The sequence below is a fragment of the Mytilus californianus genome, unplaced genomic scaffold (genome assembly GCF_021869535.1).
Source record: "Mytilus californianus isolate M0D057914Y unplaced genomic scaffold, xbMytCali1.0.p SCAF_10, whole genome shotgun sequence".
In the NCBI taxonomy this organism is placed as follows: domain Eukaryota; kingdom Metazoa; phylum Mollusca; class Bivalvia; order Mytilida; family Mytilidae; genus Mytilus; species Mytilus californianus.
This window is the reverse complement of record NW_026262582.1, coordinates 65,663,950-65,686,889: the sequence shown is the minus strand read 5'-3', so window position 1 is coordinate 65,686,889 and position 22,940 is coordinate 65,663,950. Positions and strand designations below refer to the sequence as shown.

At 33.8% G+C, this 22,940-nt stretch overlaps 2 protein-coding genes across 2 annotated transcripts; both read left to right on the top strand.

The window, feature by feature from the left end:
- Window positions 1-983: 983 nt before the first annotated feature.
- Window positions 984-14,726, top strand: LOC127719135 (low-density lipoprotein receptor-related protein 1-like). Its single transcript, XM_052225159.1, has 7 exons — window positions 984-1,113; window positions 2,317-2,491; window positions 4,234-4,446; window positions 5,749-5,867; window positions 6,920-7,183; window positions 13,210-13,518; window positions 14,524-14,726. The coding sequence occupies exons 1-7, from the start codon at window positions 1,053-1,055 to the stop codon at window positions 14,724-14,726; spliced, it is 1,344 nt and encodes a 447-aa protein (XP_052081119.1). The 5' UTR covers window positions 984-1,052.
- Window positions 14,727-14,929: 203 nt separating this feature from the next.
- LOC127719001 (uncharacterized) lies at window positions 14,930-21,785 on the top strand. The gene is made up of 7 exons (XM_052225095.1): window positions 14,930-15,230; window positions 15,925-16,216; window positions 17,569-17,628; window positions 18,266-18,367; window positions 18,717-18,768; window positions 19,654-19,691; window positions 21,416-21,785. Exons 2-7 carry the CDS (start codon window positions 16,144-16,146, stop codon window positions 21,439-21,441), a joined length of 351 nt encoding a protein of 116 aa, XP_052081055.1. The 5' UTR covers window positions 14,930-15,230; window positions 15,925-16,143; the 3' UTR covers window positions 21,442-21,785.
- The last annotated feature ends 1,155 nt before the right edge of the window (window positions 21,786-22,940 follow it).

Genomic DNA, 22,940 nt, shown 5'->3' with positions numbered 1-22,940 from the left:
GAAATACCAGGTGTTAGAATATGTATAAATATGTATAAAGTGCCTAAAAAATCAACCGAACAATGTTAGAGTAGATCTGATTCGTAACTTCCTTCCCGAGCGGGGCTGGAACCTATACTGTTTATTTGCAGTTTTATTCTAACGACTGGTATTTCTTAATCATAAGAAATCCGATGGACAAGGTATAAGTTGCAGTTGTCACTACACATAGGCAGACATAGTAATTATTTGGTGTATATACTTTAATGTAGGAAGATGATTACTAGTATATATTGCTGGTAAACAATATAATATACCATTTTTACTGTATTCAAAATAAAAATATTAACAGCAACTTGAAGTTTAATCTAAAATTCCTAGAAATAGTTGAACGTTTCAGGAATTTCAGGATTTCTCTAGCATAAATGGCTTACCTAGAATGTGTTGTGTTCAATGCTTTTATATTCGTTTATTGAGTAAGCTTTCCTTATGTTTAGTCCGAGTGCCACTGTTATTTTTTTTTTTACGATACTGACATGCATGTAGCCATGTTTTGTATATTTCAACCTCATTTTATAAAAACAAGTTTACATTTAATGACCGAGGCTCCTTCTAATTATTAATTATAAAAATATTTACGACAACGAATAATACCCTCATGAAAAGAATAGTGGTATCGCCCTTGATTCATTTGATATATCAACTGGCTATACTTGTTGCATTAAACATTTAATTATTAACAATTTAAAATCTAAAAGAAGGCAAAAGAATAAATCATTAAACGTAGAGAAGACACAATCAATAATAAACAAAGGGTGATCTATTCTTTGTTTTATTTGTAAATTTCCAAACATTTTTTTTTAAACGATATTTAATTCTCGTTAACAATGAATGTGTAGCATAGCGCTATAGTGATTGTGTATTATAAATTGAAAATAAAGAGTTATAAATAGAGTCTTTAGTACGGATATATTTTTATGATCATACCTGATATTTCGGAATTTCAAGTTGAAAGGTGTGGTTGTTTTTTCGAAAGCGTCATCTAATATTTCGTTGTGGCCTGTTATCACAATATGGAATTCCTCGTTTTGCTTTTGTATACAGCGATGACTTTGTTATGTTTGATAAGTCCAGGTAAGCAGTGTAGATGCTTTAAAACTAATTATATTCACAACTTCACAAAACAAACAAAAATTTTAGAAAAATGGATAAACATTGAAAAAATTACAAAACCCCAAAAGAGATGTAAATCAAAGTTGCAACGTCCTCATAAAGAAAATGGTCAGAAGATTTTGTCGTTTAAAATAGAACAAAGTTTCATGTTTCGTTTTTTTACATATGACGTGGCTCTGTACTTATACGTTCCGTCATTGTTATAGTGATATGGTAAATGTTTGTTTACATATTTGTTTGTTTTTATAGTGATTAAGATTATAACACAATGTTGACTGCTGTACCCACATTTGTGACATGTTTACCTATTTTGTCTGTATGTTTTGTTCACACATCGTTGTCAACATAATTGATTTTTTATGCGACTGTCATACAAGTGAGAGGTTTGGCTAGCTTTAAAGCCAGGTTTAAAATCAACCATTTTCTACATAAAAAATGCCTGTACCAAGTCAAGAATATGACAGTTGTTGTCCATTCGTTTGATGTGTTTCAGCTTTTGATTTTGCCATTTGATAAGGGACTTTCCTCGGAGTTTTTTTTTGTGATTTTACTTATTTCAAATATTGTTTATTGTAATAATTGTAGACAATAACAAATTGTTACGGAAATAATTAACTTTGGTTATACTTTCTAACTAAACTTACATTTTGGCATATATTCAATTTTTTTAATGATTTTGCTTTGTAATTCTGTTACGATTTTGTATTGTTGCTTAGGACCATCCTTTCTCCTTTCGTAAAAAAGAATCAAAAATGTGGTATGATTACAAATAAAACATTTATTCAACAGAATTTGTGGTAACCAATTAATAATAGGCAACACCAATGCTAAACGGCAATACTGTTAAATCGCCTTCAGAAAACTGTGTTCACTGACTAGAAAGGTTAGTCGTTCCCTGTAAACGTAAATGATCAAACCGATTTTTTTTAATAGTTTTTTTAACCGTTTATTATACCTGTATGTCATGAAAAAGTTGTACTTCATTGTACATTACCGTACTGCATTTGTTTACCCTAAACTATTGTATTTGTATTTATTAGTATTGTACTTCCTCTGTAAATTTTACTTTGTGTTTAGAAGGAAAAGTATCTATCTAACTATATAGCCTTAAAGTAATATATTATGTAATTAATTCTATAGTTTCGTTTTGTAAATTTCTTTCAGGTCTTCAGAACACGCTTTTCTTATCTGGTGATAATTATATTAAAGCCATCAACATGGACACTGGAGATGTAACATATTTATTGACCGATCTGCAAAGTAACATCAATTCTATAGATTATGATTACAAAAATATGTATATTTATTTTCCACGATTTGATAAAAACGACATATTAAGGTAAGCCTTGTGCTCTATGATATTTCTAATTATCATATTAATCATTATTCTTGAAGCATCTTGCATTATTATGATACAATGTAATGAATTAATAAAAGTGTGTTGATTGATGGTTGCTTAACGTTCAGTGGCAAATCTTGCATGTATGTTTACGTCGTGTAGAATTTGTTAAAGTGTAAAAGCTGCAGAAGCGAATTACTGTTTATTTTAAGTGCGTGTTTATTCAAATAACAGATTAATAAATAATTACACTTCATTGTTTTACATTAAAAGTGTACATAACTGAATATAACGATTAGTATCTGGCGCTTCCGGCTTGAGTTCAATTAAACCAACTTTAGACACAAAATGTAAGTTTTGTTAATTTCAAACCCTAACGAAATCATGAAAAAATCTCAAGAGGTAGAACATGAACTTCAATGTAGGGTACAAAATGTATGACAGATAATTAAAAAAAAACGCTTCTAGTCTTTTTTGATTAAACACGCGTCTTATATTTTTAATTTGGTTTACAATTAGATGATAGGCAAAAAACGTACAAGTCTACGTATACAATCCAATGACTATAAAATAACGAGTAGACTTATTTGATTTAGCAATAAAACTACTGTGTAAAAAAAACTCATCATGTTCTGAATAAGAAAACTGTCGCGTTGTTCGTGAAACCTTTCTTTAGTGGAACTTTTGTTTCTAAAATATTATGTTTTGTCATGACATATCAAAGCTGTTGTTATAAAGAGGATAGATCTCCCAGTCGATACGATATTTCAAAACTTGCATTTTCTACCCTGATTTCCTTGGCAGAGGGTTGTTGCTTATAAAGTATTTAAGCACGAGTAGGAAGGTGTATTTGGAATCCATTTGTCCGAAAACTTTATGGACGCCATTACCAGTTGGTTGAACGTCATTGAATAGCTGTTTCACAGATGCAAAGGATATGTTCTAACCACAGTCCCGTCCTCTTGTTTAGAATATGATCCACCGAATTGGACTGATCACCGAATTGTACTTTCATAATCATCACGACGGGAACCAAATGTGAGGCAGTATCTACTTACCGTTCCGAAGCACCTTAGATCATCCCAAGAATGTTTATGTGTTGGTGTTTCTCAATCTTTTTTTTTTTTTATTAATCTCTCATACAAAGTAGTAAATGTTTAAAATGTCGTTTCCACTGCCGCCTCCTCAATCCTAGATTGTAAAATCTACGAAAAAGAATCATCGCCGAATTCGACCATGATGTGTTCTATACATTAAGCAGGATTTGAATATCATTTAGCACTAGACATCACTCATTTAGAGATGAATAGTCGATAATTGTAAACAAAATTATGATGACAATAATAAGATTTTGGAAGGATTTACCTCACTGTTATCACTATGAATACTTAAAATGTTAAAAAAAAGGTTGATGAATTGATCGTTGCATAATTAAGATGCACATCAATAACAGCATAATTCCAACAACATGTTCAAATACTAGATGTTTCCTTATAAATTTAATTCCTTTATTTTTAGTTTTCGTTTTATACAATAGTTATATTTGTATTTTATCTTATAAAATCAAAGACGCTTCTGATAAGCCAACTTGAAAAAACCACGGATAAAGTCTTATTTAAATTTGCCCAGCTTGTCACTGCTACCTTAGCGGTTTACTTTTGAATATTTATGGAATTATTGATAAAATATTTCAAATTAAACAGTGTATGATAAGCAAAGTCTGAAGTATATTTCGATTTCAGGTTTCGGTATCCATCTGAAGAATTGTATGAATTAGAAACTGTGACAGTTGCAGATAACCCAATAGGATTGGCAATTGACTCAGTAGGCAACCATGTGTATTGGACAGAACAATCCAAAGGCAATCTGTACAGATGCAATTTAGACGGGTCAAAGAAAACATTGATACTACAAGATGACACACTATTTGCTCTAACAATAGATTTGCAGGAAAAGTTTGTATATGCCTAGCTACGTTCTATCACAAAATATAAGACAAAGTATATTTCAACAAAAACACGAAAAAACAATTAATCATCGACTTTAAATAATTCACATATTACTTCTTTTATATATATATATTGGTGATGATAATATTAATACGTCGAAAGTTCGAATCTGCGTTTACGTGTCTATAAGCATGATAAGTAAAACAAATCTTTATAATTTTAAAATTTACCTAAAATGATAATATAAACGTCACAAAAATACGTCACTTTTTGTAACGTTGATCCATTCATGTGACGCGAAGTATATATTTCCTTTGGGTAGTCCTTGTGTGCTGTCGTAATTTCCTGGGAGATGTCTGTTGTTATTCTGAGTTTTACATGTTGTAATGTAGTATCATATCATTAATTTATGTGTTTTTCTATGCTGATTCTTTATGCGTTTGTTTTGACTATATTCCTGTCACTTAGTGATGTCATTTTAGCGGTATATTTAACATTGCCATATAGGCGGGAGGTTTGACTAGCCATACAACCAGGTTCAACCCACCATTTTATCTGAAAATGTCCTGCACCAAGTCAGAAATATAGAAGTTGTTATTTAAGTCCATTTCTATGTATGTTGGCGTTTGCTTTTGTGTTTCTGTTGTTCCGGTTTTTTTTTTTTCTCTTATAGCTGATGTGTTTTCCTCGGTACTAGTTTGTTACTCGTATTTGTTATTGCTTAATCGAATTATGACTATTGAACACCGGTATACTACTGTTGCCGTTATCTAGCTACTTTGTTGTATTGTGTAACTGCAATAACATGTATTTAGTTTATTAACAAATCTTATTTTGACGTCGATGGTTACAAAGACAAGGTTGATTTTTCAGAACTTGTCCATCATGCTTTCCCTTATATTAAAATGGAATTTTGGATTAAATTATGAAAAATGTCATCATCATGATCATATTGACAAACACTTATAGTGAACCCTGATCCTGATGAAAAAACCATCTCCTAATTTGACAATCTAAATGATTAGAAAATCCTCTCTAGTCTTTCGGTCTGTTTGCCTGAATCAAACACCATCTGATGCAATGTCAGCTGTGTTGTTCTTCGTTTAAATGATTTTTCACAATTACGGGATCACGTTACACGAATACTTCCACGTTTCGATAAAAAAGCACAACTAAATTCTGTTCGATATACACATTTGTTCAATTCGTGAAACAACGTCAAGTTGGTTCGAACAGCTCGGTTATGATTTCACAAAATTAAGCAAAACAAAAGCGTAAGGTCTCATGTTAATTTGTTATTTTATGTAGATGGCTGTACTACAGTACAATAGGAACCCATAAAACGATAAGTCGATCAAGAATGGACGGTTCTCAAAAACACATATTTATGGACGTGAAGTCGGAAAAAGTAACTGGTATAACTATAGGTATTCATTTTAATTTGTTTTATATGAAAAAAGAAAAAAACAACACGTTATTAATGTCATGCTTTTCTGGATCTACCATCATCATGAACTTTCAAAGATGAATACCTAAAAAGCTAAGGCTGTATTAGAATCGAAACTGTTGACGAGATACATGACTAAACACTACGGTCAATTTTGCATGAGGGAGTCGAAACCTTACTCTCTCTATAGTATCAAAATTTAGAAATAGACAATAGTATGTCATTACCGATGATAAATGGAGTCAAAATTAGTGTTAGCTGTCGTAGGATACATTTGCGACCCAACGCAATCCCACAAAAACATATGACCTTTACAATTTCCCTAAATCGTCTTTATAAAGGCATAACTTACTTTTTGTTGTGAAAAAAAAACCACCAATGTTACACTCCAGCAGGATGAAAACAACACTTAGCAAAAAATGTAGGCAATGAATAAAAGGTTTATCATTGATTTTTTGCAATTTTCGTAGCCAGAATCCCTTCGTCACTTTTCACAATTGTGACATCACCGAACGAGTTGAAGTTTGTATCTTATTTAATCCTTAAAAACAGGCGAACGAAACACTCGGTATTTCCAAGAACTTCGAATGGAGATTAACACAAAGACAAAAACAAAAATACACAAAATTCACAAACAACTGCACAGAAGACTATAGACTTAGTAACACGAGCCTCCCTCCTAGCACGAACATAAACAAACACATGTATAAAATGGTTGATCTTGAGAACTTTGGAAGGGTAAGCAGATCATGTTGAACTAATGGTACTTGTTGTGTTGCATTGACAATTAAAATTGGGTTATTTTATTGTTATGCAGCGTTTTAACAAACAAAGAAAAGAGGTAAGACAATTGGAATATTTTCGTGGTCATTTTTGACAAAGATATTTAATAACTGTCAACAATGCTGTAATTACGTCCGTCATCATTGAAAGAACGCGCTCATAATATTTGACATGAAAACCTGGTACATTTGATGACATTTACAGTGTTGTGAGTAAATGTAATGTATAATGTAAAATTCTTCGTATTAGATTATGATAGTGGTCGAGTTTACTGGATGGAAAATGTGGAAGGCGTATTAAAATCCTCAGATTCCAATGGTACTTATATGATGAAGGTTTCTAGCACAATAACACCCGGAGCAAGCATAGGCATATTTGTATATCGCAGTGACATATACTGTTCAAATGGTATGCAGCTGCTTCAAGTAAAACTCTCCGGAGGAATGCGAAGACCTTTTGTCTTATACTCAGATAAAGACACGATACATGGTGTACATTACATTAACAAAACAAGTAAGTTATGTGACCTGATATTTTTGTTATTATAAACACGTTTGAATATTCAAAAGACTAATCAGTTACGCTAAAATCAAAAAAGTAATAAAAAAAAAACCACATATTCAGCTTCATCCATCTCATTTCAATAACAAATAATACGATTTCAATTCTCAAATTATAAATATTTTTTTTCACATTATACCGCCGTCACACTAGGCAACGATCGCACTACGATCTCTGAAAATAATGCAAATTTTGACGATCGTAGTGCGATCGTGTAGATCGCAGTAAGGTCGTGGTACGGTCGTGGTGAGGTTTTCATGATCGGGATGAGCGTGGCCAAATTTAAACATGTTCAAGACAATCGTGGTGCGGTCGTGGCGAAATCATGTCGTAGTAGGAGCGTAGCAAGAGCGCAGTAAGGTCGTGATAAGATCGCAAAGGTCGCTGTACCATCGCAGCGAGAGCGTAGCGAAAGCGTGATTCTAGTCGGAGAGATTGCGCTACGATCTCACAGCGACGTTACTGCGACCTCACTACGACCATCCCCGCGACCCAACAAAGCTTCTACTACGACCATACCACGTTTATACTACGCTGTGTATGTCCATAGTACGATTCTAGCACGCTTGTGCCGTCCTCATTACGTTCGTCTTACGACCTGACTACGTTCATACCACGACCATTTCGAGTTCTAGCCATGATCATTGTCATTGTCACATTAAATATATAAAAGCTCTTCAGGTTTTGTTTGTCTGTATATAATTTGAACCTCATGTCCATAATTGCCAACAGCTAAACCTTGCTTGACCAATCTGTATCATTCCCACTATTGTTCAATAAAATATCGTCATTTGATCTTGATGGACCAGCAACACGTTGTGATTCAGGTTTGATTGGTTGATCCGACATATCTACTGGATCAGAATTCGTATCAGAGGCCCCCCTGACTCTATATCTACCCCTACCACCACGCCCACGAGTTCTGGTAGATTTTGGTGGCATGCCTGTGTCGTTTTCGAGAATTCTACGTATTAATGACAATTAGAATTAGTCCCCGAGGACATCATCCGCCCAGTAGCAAAATTGCATGAATTTACGAAGATCTAACAGGATACTGGCTCGGACGTCGCCCAGTATAAAAAGGTCCGAAACAGACGTCACCATAGACACGGTGTCGTCTGATAAGGCAGGTGTCCCCTCATCACCAGACATGACAAATATCCCAAACATGACTCATTCAGATCATCATACTAGTGACAATAGCAATAGTACACATACACAGCCATGTTCAGTTCTCCTTAAAGACATTTGGATTTTGATGACTCTGAACAACACTGTCTCATTTCGAAATGTGGAACTAATGGCTGCAAAACTTGTGAAATTTTAATAACAGACGCTCAATTCACTAGCAATTTAACTAAACAGTCTTACTTTACTAGAAGTTACGATGATCTTATAATTTTGAGTATTAAAAAAACTGCACTAAATTTTATAAAGAGGGTACTTTTTGCCTGTATTTCAGATCTGAAGTACCTGTTTTGGTACATACGAAGTTCCGGGAACCAGTTCTTTCTTATATGCCATTAAAGGTATGTTGATTTTTTCCAGTACAAGACACCATAAAGTGTTGTTTTGACATGTAATGATTGTCACTTTATTTGAACTTGAAACAAAAGAGCTGTGTCTGCTTGAAATTGAGGAATTTAACATAGAAAGCAATGGGGCCATGAATTAATGGTGTACTTCCATTGGTTTACGTCGGTGAAACGAAAGGAAGGCTAAACAAACGTATGTGCGGCCATAGATCAGATATCAACCTCAATGCAAACGACATTCTGTACCAGCATTTTAATCAGCCTGATCATTCCATCGTTTCTATGACAGTTCGTATAATCGAAAAAATATACCACAAGACTAACAATCCTCAACTTGAAACGCCTCTCCGTAGACAAAAGAGGACTACTGGATTCGACAATTGGGAACTGCGACACCATATGGTTGCAATGACAAAATTGATGGTATAGGTATTCTATCTAGTCCTTCCTGTAGCTCGGTGAATGTGATGAATATTTTCAACTCTACTCCTCGACGTAGACGCAGTCATGGTCATCGTCATTATACATCACCTACTTTGCATGAAGTCTCTATTAATGACTTGCTGCCATTTATACAAAAGCCGTTAGGTATTCATCACATTCGCACGAAACTGTATTCATTACCCCTTTCAAAACTTCATTCTCTGTTCAATTTATGTTTGGAAACCACAGTTACAAACCCTCATTCAAACCAATACAAACTTACAGCTATCATTTCGGATATTGCAAGTCACAGACTTTTCAAACCAGTTCGCATTGGAAAAGATGTAAAAGAGAAAAGATCTTTTCTTAAACTTTCCTTTGCCAACAAAGTCTCGAAGGCGTCAACTTAGGCAATATCCTTCATCATAAATTATTTCAGTCAAAAATACCTCCTTATTTTAAAGATCAGTCTGTACCAATAATTTCTTATACCTATACCAAACCAATTGCAGCTAAAATTTTCAATTACAAACACGTTTTGCAGGATCTTAACATTGACGACTTCAAGTCTAAACCTCCTGATTGCACCTGTGCTAGTTCCCAATTCACATATAATCCGGCTGGCCACGTTATTACCGGAGACCTCAACATTGTCAATAACACTTCCCTGCGAAATTTGTTATCCAAAGGTCCGAAATATCGTGAGCCTAAATCCATCAATTGGAAATACAACTTCAAAATACTGACGGATTCAGTCGAGGATTATGCCAGGCAATGGGCTAAACGCGAGAAAGAAGACGTAGATACTAAGGCTGTGAGGTCGTTGATACAAATCCGAATTATGAAACTAAATTGGTATATCAATACCCACGCTATATCAATTTTTAAAGACCCAAATGTTGCAAAACACTTGTCCTACCTCCATGACAAATATGTTGTTCTCCCCGCAGATAAAGCCCCAAACAACATCGTTTGCGTGTGTAAATATCATTACATAAACTGCTTGATAAATGAATTAGGTATTGACAATTCACTTGGAAACTCAACATATACCCTCACGACACTTACCAAAGAGGAAATCCTGGATAATCATAGGTCTGTTCTATGTTCCTTTGGAATTTCAACCAAAGATGAAGAACTGGATCTTCCATCACTGTATTGGATACCTAAACTACATAAGTGTCCTTACAAAGAACGGTATATTGCTAGGTCTTCCAAGTGCTCCACGAAACCTCTTTCTAAATTATTAACATCTATTTTATCAGCAATCAAAGCCGGGCTCCAAAGTTATTGTGAAACTGCCTATTCTAGAGGTGGCGTGAATCAGATGTGGATACTAAAAATTCCAAAGATCTTTTAGAGTACATACAATCTAAGACTCTCTCATCTTGCAATAGTATTAAAACATTTGACTTTTCTACACTTTACACAAGTATTCCCCATTCTAAACTAAAAGACAAATTGAAAGAGTTGGTATTACTTTGTTTCATTAAAAAGAATGGCGAACGTAGATACAAGTATCTTGTCTTGGGGAGGGATAAATCCTATTTTGTAAAGAATCACTCTGATTCAAACAAAAAATTCTCTGAAACTGACATTATCAAGATGCTTGATTTCTTGATTGACAACATATTTGTTACGTTTGGAGGACGTGTTTTTCAACAGACTGTCGGAATTCCAATGGGAACCAATTGTGCCCCTCTTCTTGCCGACTTGTTTCTTTATTATTATGAGTCTGACTTCATACAGGAACTTCTTAGGAAGAAAGATAAGAAGTTAGCAATATCCTTTAACTCTACGTGCTGCTTTATAGATGATGTTCTCTCACTAAATAACACAAAATTTGGTGACTATGTTGAACGAATCTATCCCATCGAACTAGAGATAAAGGATACTACAGATACAGTTAAGTCTGCCTCATATCTTGACTTACATCTAGAAATTGACAATGAGGGTCGGTTGAAAACAAAACTTTACGACAAAAGAGATGATTTCAGCTTCCCAATTGTGAACTTTCCATTTCTATGTAGCAACATTCCAGCAGCGCCTGCATACGGAGTATATATCTCCCAATTAATACGATATTCCCGGGCTTGTGTTTCCTATCATGATTTCCTTGATAGAGGATTGCTGCTCACAAGGAAGCTATTAAGCCAAGAGTTCCAAATGGTGAAGTTGAAATCATCCCTTCGTAAACTTTACGGACGCCATCACGAGTTGGTTGACCGTTATGGAATAACCGTTTCACAGATGATATCGGATATGTTCCTTATGTCGTAACTACAATACCCTTCCCTTTTCACGAATGTGACTTACCGAATTAGACTATTAACCGGATTTGTAAAAACATAAGCAACACGACGGGTGCCACATGTGGAGCAGGATCTGCTTACCCTTCCGGAGCACCTGAGATCACCCCCAGTTTTTGGATGGGTTCGTGTTGCTTATTCTTTAGTTTTCTATGTTGTGTCATCTGTACTATTATTTGTCTGTTTGTCTTTTTATTTTTGGCCATGGCGTTGTCAGTTTGTTTTCGATCTATGAGTTTGACTGTCCCTCTGGTATCTTTCGTCCCTCTTTTAGAAGGAAAGGAACAGTATTTATATGGAACATAATGTTGACGTTATTGCTGAGAGCGTAGTTAGATCGCGATATGAACGTGGTAAGATCGTAGAATGGTCGTAGTAAGAGCGTGCTATAATCGCAGAGGAATCGTGTTGCAATCGGATAAATCGTGGTATGGTCGTACTGAGAACGTGATGAGCGTAGTAAGATCGTGATAATCGCAGTGAGGTCGTAGAATAAGCGTGGTGAGAACGTGTTATTATAGTAGCGGGATCGTCGTAGAAGCGTAATAAGGACGTAGTAGCATCGTGAAAACAACGAAAACCAACATTTTCATGCCGCTCAAACCGCGACCTCCCCAAGGTCTAAATTAATTTTAGACCGCCGTGAGCGTAGACCGATCGTGGTATTTTGTGACTGGGGCATTAGCAGCAATATAGCAACTTTATCTACGTAATGAGAACAAATTCCTCTTTTAAAACGATATCAAAGACCGCAGGGAACCGTCATTGGAATGTGAGCAGCAAATGTTCTCTAAAAAGTTTATCGGGAAGTACCAAGACCTGTTATTTAAATATTTTTTTATTGCATTCCTTTTGGTCTGTTGACGTTCGTCGGGACTTGGTATTTAATATGCATGAAGCAGCTATCGAACGTTTGGCGATAGCTGTTCCTGGTGTGCATCTATATGTAGGATACGACGCATGAGGTTTTTTCAGTGTTGTTTTTTTTTAATTTTTACTTCATCTTAATTGTATGTACTAGATACTGTAGGTTCTATCAACTACACCCACATTTTAGTCGTCGTTGACTTATGCGTATGTTTGTTTCAATTTATTTTGTCAGTTATGTGTATGTCTGCGATGCATGATTATTAAAACCCAGTATAGAGATGCACATCAAAAACTGCACTTTTTCACAATAAAAAGGTCGAGCGGCGTTTCTCGTTCAAGTTCGGATTATGTAATACCATCACTTTATTATTCCGTAAGTTCTTTTTCTAATTATGGACATTTTATTATATTCACAGTAATTTAAACTTATAAACGTTTAAAGACGTGTAAACGCATTGCTGAACCTATTACCCATTTGTGCACAAATTCGTTCGATTTTCTTTTGAATTATTATAAAAATTTATTCAAAAGGAAAAGCAATTAGCTGTTTTAGGTCAACCCAATTGTCTTTACTTTATGTGTTGTTTTTTTTTTTTTTGCAATTAAGCCTAAAATGTTTATATCGATTCATATATTATTGGTATTGATATAAACATTTGATTGGTATTAACTGTTCATGTTTCGTCGTTCCTTATGAAGTCAAAACAGAATTGTGATTCGATCGAACAAAATTCATTGAATGCTGTTTATATTTACTGTCACATGGTCTGTACTACTGTTTGTTGACAGGTAATCTCCAATGGTATAAGAACATTCAAATAAAGGACATTTTCAATTGCAGGCCAATATCCTGTTGTAAATATCAATTCAAACCATTATGTGGTGGATTATGGAAGTTCTTTGACAACTGACTGTTCATTTCAAACATCTGAATGGAATCCTGTTCGGGAAATATATTGGCAGGTCAATAACAGTGGAGTAGTAACACAGATTGTTAAAGAAACCGAGGGAATATCTGGGAGTTCAATCGAATCACCCTCTCTTACAATTTTCAATGCGACATCATCTGAATCGGGAACATACATCTGTTACGTGAGAAATGATATTGGAACAGGACATAGTATACCAATATATGTTACAATAACGGGAGGTTTGTAAATCTGACATTTAACTTTTTTTCCTTTTTTGTTTTTTGTTTTTTTCTTTTTTTAAGTATATAATCCCGTTTTAGTAGCATACATGCAAAAGGGTTAATCATCAATGCTGTTATTACATAGTCTTAGTAAATAAAAAAAACAACACACACACATATTTGATTATGAGTCATTACATCTATTTGGGCAGGGCATCTTACTGTATTAAAATTTCAATTTGCGAACTGTGCAACAATCTAATAAATATCAGACAACACGCAACTACAGATTATCGCATTACGTCAACAACGATAAAAACCCTCACCGTATGATATTTCAATAAATACTATAGAAATAAGAAGATGTGATATGATTGGCAAATGAGGCAACTCTCTACGAGATACCTATTATCGTAGCATGTGACAACAATAGGTCACATTGAGGCCTTCAACAATGAGCAGAACCTATACCAAATAGCAAGGTAGCCAATATTAATTACATACTCACATTATTTTACATTCAACAGATTTGACTGACTGTTGATTCGAAAGGTGGTTGAAACATGAACATCAGGCCACGCTAATATCTTGTCCCGCTAATCTCTGTTGTCTTACTATTCCCTCACTTTTTGTTTGTTTCCTTCATTGGCATCTTCTTCTGCAAGATACTATCTTTGGTAAACTACTGCTCCTTGATACACATACAAAAGATCGATCTATCAAACATATAATGATATTGATTTGAACAGATTAAGACATCCTTCATATTTTATTTGTTTAAACCAACACTAAATATACATCTTCGTAAACATTAAGCAATAACCTATCATATTAATGAAAGTGTTGTTTTTTGTCTGATAGTTTTTAGATTTTGTTGACTATCTTTTTGTTATGTTTGTACATCGTACCATATTTGTATGAAACCGCTTCGGGCACACACCATTTAAAAGTGTTATCTTTGTTTAGTACTGTACATGTATGCTCACATATATAAATTATTAACATGCCATATTTTAAATGCAGATGTGCCAACTGTGTTTGTCGAAGATAGAAATTATTCAATAGGGTACGGCGACGAAATTACATTATTCTGTAACATATCATCTGACCCTCCTGCCAAAAATGTTTATTGGGAGAAAGTAGTCAATGGGGATAAACACATACTGAATAATTGGACAGTTGGTACTCAAGGCGTTTCTGTAGATACACCATCGCTAGCTATATGATTTTTCACGGAACAAAGTAAATCAAGTATTTGTCATCGGGTGCCTTGTAAAGATGTTGAATAAAAGGTGTAATGTACTCCATAAAAAGATTCCCTACCTAATTGTATATAAGCAAAAGCAAAATTTTCCTTCGGACACCAACCGACGTGAAAGTAGCTAACGTATCATAAAAATAAGACATGTTAATCTTCTTGTATATTGCAGAGCTGCCAACTGCCACCATCGCAGATAATTTGCCAGAAATCAAGTATGGAGAAAAGGTGCGGATAGTTTGTGCGATTACCGCCAATCCACCTCCAACCAAAGTTTACTGGGAAAAAATATATAATGGCATATCCAAGGTGATAAGTAATGGAACATTAGGTACAGAAGGAATTACGGTTGACAATCCATCTATCACGTTGTTACATGCAACGGATTCGGATTCAGGACTTTACAAATGTTTTGCTGTCAATGAATTCGGAATGGGGTACAGTTCATCAACTAAACTCACTGTCATTGGAGGTACATAACTTTACAAAGACATGTAGTGTAATCCACACTTTAAGACATTTTTACTTTTACTTTTCTTAAAAAACAAAGAAGTCTAAGAAACTAGTAATGTCCGTGGAAAATATGCTACAAATCAGAGAAGTATACAAGACCAAGTGGCAATCTATTCGACGATATTTCATAGATACTGATAAGCATCAAGCTTAGTTAACATGTTGAAAAGAGCAACACAAAATAAATAACATAGAGTTGAACGAGTACTGAACCAATGATGGCCATATGATTTTTTTAAGAGCCTTGACTGACGTCTCATTCTCACAAAACATAGATAAAAAAAAATAAAGGTGAAAAATTACAAATGTCAGTTTGATGATGTTTAAGACGTTACAGTGATATCACAATACACTAAGATGCATGCTATTCATTTAGCATGTTTACCTTTACAACAGAGGTTTTAAAATATTGAGTATATAGCTGTTTGTAATTTAATGTGTCATGTTATCACTCCGATACTCCTTCTAAGTTAACATCGTTATTCTTATTTTAATGGAGTATGTTTACCTCTGGGACATGTGTCTGCTTCGTTGTGGAAAAATTATATTCGTTTTTATTATATTTCTTATTGCAATCGTGCTAAACTGTTTGTCTGTGTGTTATTAGATAACATTTGTAAACTAATTGTCTACCACATCGAACATTTTTGCAGGTCTTCCAAAGGTGTTTGTACCATCTATAACGTACCTTACTGGCACTGGTTATACAATAACTCTAACATGTCATTACAAATGCGTTTCCTGTAGTAACAAAGGTGTACTGGCAAAGATATATACATGGCTCTACAACAATAATTTCATCGGCTTCCATTGCATATCTAGGAGTCACCGTTGAAAATCCATCGTTAATAATTCTATCAGCAAGGGAAACGATGACTGGGGAATACACATGTTTTGCTGTCAATTCCATGGGCACTGGTAGTAGCCTTCCAGTACAGTTAACAGGTAATATCAAATAATAAGATGTGTTAATGAAAAGTAAAACCACAAAAATACTGAACTCCGAGGAAAATTCAAAAAGGAAAGTCCCTAATTAAATGGCAAAATCAAAAGCTAAAACACATCAAACGAATGGACAACAACTATCATATTCCTGACTTGGAACAGGCATTTTCTTATGGAGAAAATGGTGGATGAAACCAGGTTTTAAGGTAGCTAACCCTCGCACTTGTATGACAGTCGCATCAAATTCCATTATATTGACAACGATGTGTGAACAAAACAAACAGGCACAATAGGTAAAAATGTCACAAATAGGGGTACAGCAACACGAACCCCATAAAAAATTAGGGGTGATCCCATGTGATTCGGAAGAGTAAGCAGATCCTGCTCCACATGTGGCACCTGTTGTGTTGCTCATGTTATTACAAAGCCAGTGAATAGTCTAAATCGGTAGGTCACTTTCTTGAAAAGGGAACGGGATTGTAATTACAAACAGATTGTAGTTATGAAACAACTGTTCAATGAAGTCAAGAAAAGGCAGATCTAAGTTCTAATGATTCAATTAATGCCTTTAGTAATGCGCAGATTGAGCAAATCAAAACCTTATAGTCTGCTATAAAAGCACCGATATGATATATAATGTGAAAGAAGGTATACAACAAAAAGCAACAAAAAACGCCAAATTTATAACACAATACAACAAAAAATAATGTAAGACAGAAAGCATCCAACTATAACCACTGATTATACAGAACTTGGAGCAGTCACATATAGAATGTAGCGACAAAGTGCTCAATCCCCATAAAACCTGGATATTGGCGAAACAGGAGAACATAACAATAAACTGTTACAATCAGTTTGACAAAGCTTAACTCTATAGATCGGCACAAACCACATAAAAACTTTAAAAAAAAACAGACAAAAATCCCAAAATACCAATCTTACTTGCGGTTTCTATAGTCTAGTGCAAAGACAATAGCAACTTATAAATAAAGCAATTTCCCCCAAACTAATTACGCTTGTATCGATATTTATTGTGAAAGGGTTGGTCATCGTTTGTTTTACTCTATAATGTGTACATAAACTCTATCAGATATTCGTTTTTCTGCAATTAACATTACTCCATAGTCCCTTGGACCAATTACACTCTATCAATTTATAAATAAGTTATTTAATAAAAAAAAACTTTTGCAAGCTGTATTACGAATATTGAAATCTCTTTTTTGAAAACAATTCTCAAACTATACTTTTGTTCTAATTAAAGACCTCATGAATTACAGCTTCTAAAAGCATATACACATGATTAACCAAATGCATCGTTCTACATTTGAATTGTTCAATTTGATATTTTGTAGTCCAGGCTGGAATTACACAACAAGCGCCAATTAAAGAATATGCGGAAAAACGGGATCATAGTTTGTATTTTTGTTTGAAGATATATTTGTGTAGTTTAGTTGCAGATAAAATTATATTTAAATGTATTGATAATTGTGGTCATTACTTAACATTGATCAGATTGCTGAAGGAACAATCAGCACTTACAATCTATTAGTTCGTTTGGTAAAAACATTATTTCAAAGTCTACAGAAATCATATTCTACCCCATGGAAGTGATTACCTTAGTTGTATTTGGTTAGACCTGTTTTTGTATTCTCAATGCTCTCCAACTTTTCGCTTTATTTGGCATAATATTTATTTAATTCGAGCATCAATGATAAATCTTGTTTTACGAAACATACATAAGCCATACAAAAATATAAACCTGGTATCTTTAATGGAATATTTATACATACTTGTACAAACTATCATTGTATTTTTATCAAATACATGCTTAACTTGATTTATATTAAAATCAAGTGTAAGATAGAGTAATTGTATGCTCGACATGATATGCATATTGCGATCAGACAATGTGTAGATACGTACTTACATTTTAAAAAAAAGTTCATTTGTAGTTCCTATGAAATTAAATCTAAATTAATTTGTTCAAAATGAAATCATGCAGTTACATTGGTACATTCATCATGTTCATGTATAATCATATTTTTAAAGCTAACACAGTTACACTAGGGATAGTTGGAGGCATAGCTGCAGTAGCTGGGGTTGTATCGTGTGTCATTGCATGCCTGGCGTACATGTACAAAAGAAGGACTGGTATGTGGGAAATTATTCAAATTTCAAGATAAATAATAAAACATTACAATCAGTGTAAGAGGGCTCTAATCTTAATTCGTTTCATGATGAAAGTGATCTGTTAACAATCGATAAATAATCTGTATCGTAGTATTTTGTCTTTAAAAAAATCAAAAAGAAAGTTTAAGGCAAACACGATCATGGTATAGCTTTTTTTAAAGTTAAGCCAATAGCGAAGTTCTAAAAAATCATTTTCAATTAATCAAAAGTATTTATTATGCTTCATTTTGCTTCATTATGAATGTATGCCAACAAAATATTGAATCTATGATTGACAAGTTTATTTTTTAAAGCATATACTATTTGATAGGTGCAAAAGAGATAATGATAGCAAATAACATCGGACTTGAACAAAACGATAGGTATGTACACAATAATTTTTAAACTATGAAATCGTAACCTTTAACATTCAACTATATATATTGTCCATACATGAAAATGAGATGTCGTATGATTACCAATGAGTCAGTTCTTAAAGAAAGCTTAAAGACCAAATTAATTTGATTTAAGCCAAGACGCCTCTTGGCTTTGAAATGTTTAAACGATGTTCAAATTCCAAAAATCAAGTCCACGGTAAAAGCCCTGCTATGACTAAACATGTAAGTTAGTACATTTTATACACATTATGCGAAAAAAACCAGACCATTTACGAATTTCACCGACCAGGAGTAAGCAATAACACATAGTTAGCAGTGACAGGTTCTCACCTGACAAAATAATAAAATATAAACACAAATAAACCAAACTGCCTGATTTTACTATCGCACTGAATAAAGTAATGACAGAGACATGTATTGATCAGACCTAATAGACTTTTTGATATCAAAATGACCTTGTCAGACTCAAACTCATTTGTGAAAGTGGAAGCGTTGACGTAAACACATTGTGTATGAAGTTCCTTTAAGCGCTTTTTACTTAAAGTGCGCATGTCAAACACTTCACAACCCTAGAAAAAAAAAACATAGAAAAAAAACCATTCCAAGTTTATAACTGCAGTTAAATGCTATAAACACAGAATCAAACACAAATATTAAGCTGTTTGTTTTTAATGCATTGTTTTAACATTGTCATTGGTTCATGTTGCACGTACAGTCGTAGCTGTTGTATTCTATAAGCAATGATAAGGAAATACAGTTTAATATGAAGTGCCTCGCGATTATTGTCAGCCAATCAATATTACTGATACTAATGAAATACACATATAATTAATGAAATATACTCAAACAATACATTTCTTACTATTTCAGTCCTCCTAGGAACTTACCACTTAATATACGGCACTCAGGTAATGGTATACGTATTATCTGAACAAACAATACACACAGAAATAGAAGGAAGCAAACGGTTCCTACAACTTAGTCTCAACTCCTTCAAACAAAGTGAACATAAGTTAGATGCCCCATTTGGTCATAAGATTCCTGATGTGTTAACGTACTCTTCGTCACTGGTTTTCCATAAAACCCGGTTTAACCCACAATTTCTTTTCTTAAAATGTCCTGTACTAAGTCATGAATATTACAGTTATTATCAAACAGTCCATTTTACATGTTTGATGGCGTTTGATTTTCGTTGCAAGTCAGTATTAATGTTGTTCCATTGTTTTCCTCTTATGGTTAATGTGTTTCCCTTGCTTGCGGTTTGTGTTCAAGATTTGTTTTCGTTTAATCGATTTAATTTTTTTTAAAAGCGGTGTGCTGCTGTTGCCATTATTTTTTTATTTTTTATATTGGGGAGTTAGTAACATAATTTTTTTTTTTATTTTAAATTTTTAAACAATTCTGCTCGATGTTGCTGATTATAAATTTGAGGAAAGTAAATCTTTGAAGAAATCTGTATGGATGTTTTTTCGGTAGTTACTATGAGTTTGTTCCTATCTTTGATCTGAAATGACATAAATGGTAAACACTATACGTTTAACAATTACGAACCTCTTGGTTTGTCAGGTTTTTTATAACGTTTTATAGATATCAACCGATTCTGACGTAAAACAATGTATGACTTAATCACTGATTTCAGTTTTCTCACTATTGACTTTTCATTTTTAATGAAAACAATTAATCTTTAAATACCATACTCAAACGTACCATTCCAAGGAATGGAATGTATGGATGTTTTTTCGGTAGTTATTGTGAGTTTGTTCCTATCTTTGATCTGAAATGACATAAATGGTAAACACTATACGTTTAACAATTACGAACCTCTTGGTTTGTCAGGTTTTTTATTACGTTTTATAGATATCAACCGATTCTGACGTACAACAATGTATGACTTAATCACTGATTTCAGTTTTCTCACTATTGATTTTTCATTTTTAATGAAAACAATTAATCTTTAAATACCAAACTCAAACGTACCATTCCAAGGAATTTTGACGCAACACCAAGTAAGGAATACCAAAAACAACCTAAATGATAAACAAGGTGTGTTAAATTATGGGACAGTTATCATCTAGAGACCACTCGACGTAAACAATGATCAAACAATATCACGCATTAAAATTATAAAAAACCAAGACATCAGTTCAAACTAGAGTAACAACAAATTGCATATACTCCAAGTAATGAAAATCACTAATAAAATTAAAATCTCCAGACTTTAGACTGACACATACACTAACATCATGTTCGAGGTTGCCCAACTCTACTCCTAACCAAGGATAGTTACAACATATATGTAACGGCCCAACACGAGGACAACGTATAAATAATTTGAAGGATTTGACCCAACAGATCGAGACAAAACACAAAAACAACTTACGAAAACACAGAAATTAAACAGTACAGATCTAAGAGTTCTTGCATTTATTGAAAGCTAGTTTAAACCCAATTAAAATTAACGCTCAATGATTTATCCTTGAAATATCTATCTATATGCGTTAAATAGATGTTAAGATAAAACATCATAAACAGTCTTGAAAATTAGGATTTTGTGTATGGCTTAAATATCAGTATCATCAAGATGTAGAGAGTTTACAAAAGAAAACAATATTCCACATGTTTACTATTTCAGAGTTACAGTCTGAAACAGAAGACTAGCAAACACTAGAACAGTGTTTTATTATTAGTGCTACTTACACCTGCTATATGCTTGTAATTGAAGCACAAACTTAAAGTTTTATTTTAAGAAGTAAACATGTTTTATTGATAACTGCAGATTTTAAACCTTCATTACAGTGTTACTCATTTTTTTATTTATACATTTTATATGTCATGCATTCATAACAGCATTTGATGTCAGACTTGTAATTTTTCAAATTAAATTCATATCAATTCATGTTTCGATTTGAGCATTCTAGGTGAAGGTAACTATGTACTCCGCACTCCGCTGATTATTATATGAGTCTTTAATTTTGAAAGAAGAATAAAAATAGATATTTTCATTTTGGTGTCCTTCGTATTATTGATCTGTACATAGCTTAAGACAGTTGGGTAGGATCAACTTGATTTTAATGGCGATAACCACATTATTGATACATGAACTCTACAGTAGATTCGCCAGTAACGAGAAGCGAAAAATGACTGCCAACTTAAAAAGTTGGAAAAATTATAATGTAATTCATGCAATGATGTTATATTTTACCTCGCTTACAACCAGATTGAATAATCAATTCATAAACATAACAAAATACTTAAAATCCGTGTTGAATTTTAAAATGTTAAAATCTGTGTGCGATACGGTTTAAAAGCTCCCCAAATATTTCAGCGTGCGATCTGAAAATGTTTTAACATGTTTAATTACTAATTGGATCCTCTCAGTTGAGCTCTCATACTGTGGTCGCCGTGTCAGTCACTGCCTCACCCAAAATTCTCGGTGTCGTTAGTGTACACCACTCGTCTTGTTCTTTTTCTACGCTCTTTTTTAAGCTCCTCACAGCTTTGAACCTGTGTCTTTATAGCTCTTATCACTTTACCCACTATTGCAACTACAAAAAGACATTTTAAATCTATAATTTTACTCGAAGCTTCTGTGATCTACTGAATGATAACTAAAATCGTAGACGTTTTTATACTTCAATTGTACATTTCCGACCAATTCCATACTATCCCTACGACATCTATATAATCAGGTCAGTCTGGTCTGGTAAATACCGGGTTGAAATCGTGTATAGTTGATTTAGTATAGCAAGTCGAGTAAGTGAGTCAAGATCGTGTAGAAATCGTGGATTGGTCGGGTTGTTGGAATCAATATTCAATAAGGACTCGAGTTGAAGTCGAGAAGGAGTCGGTAAGGAATCTTGAACGGTAGATTGGAGTCGTGTACGGTCAGATTGCGGTCGGATACAAATCGTAAATAGGCCCGATCAAGAATTCAATAACACCTTGTCGTGTAAGTTTAGTCCACTGAGATCACCGAGTTGATCTGATCGGCAGTATTGACATGGCTTTAACTACATTAAGGACAACAGATGCGAGCATACAACACACATTTGCCAAATGTACACGCCGTAAATGTCAATGTACAAATCCCTTTGTAAAACAGAAACATCCAATAAAAGACGAGGACAAAAAGTGTTACTTCAAGATGATTTTAGAAA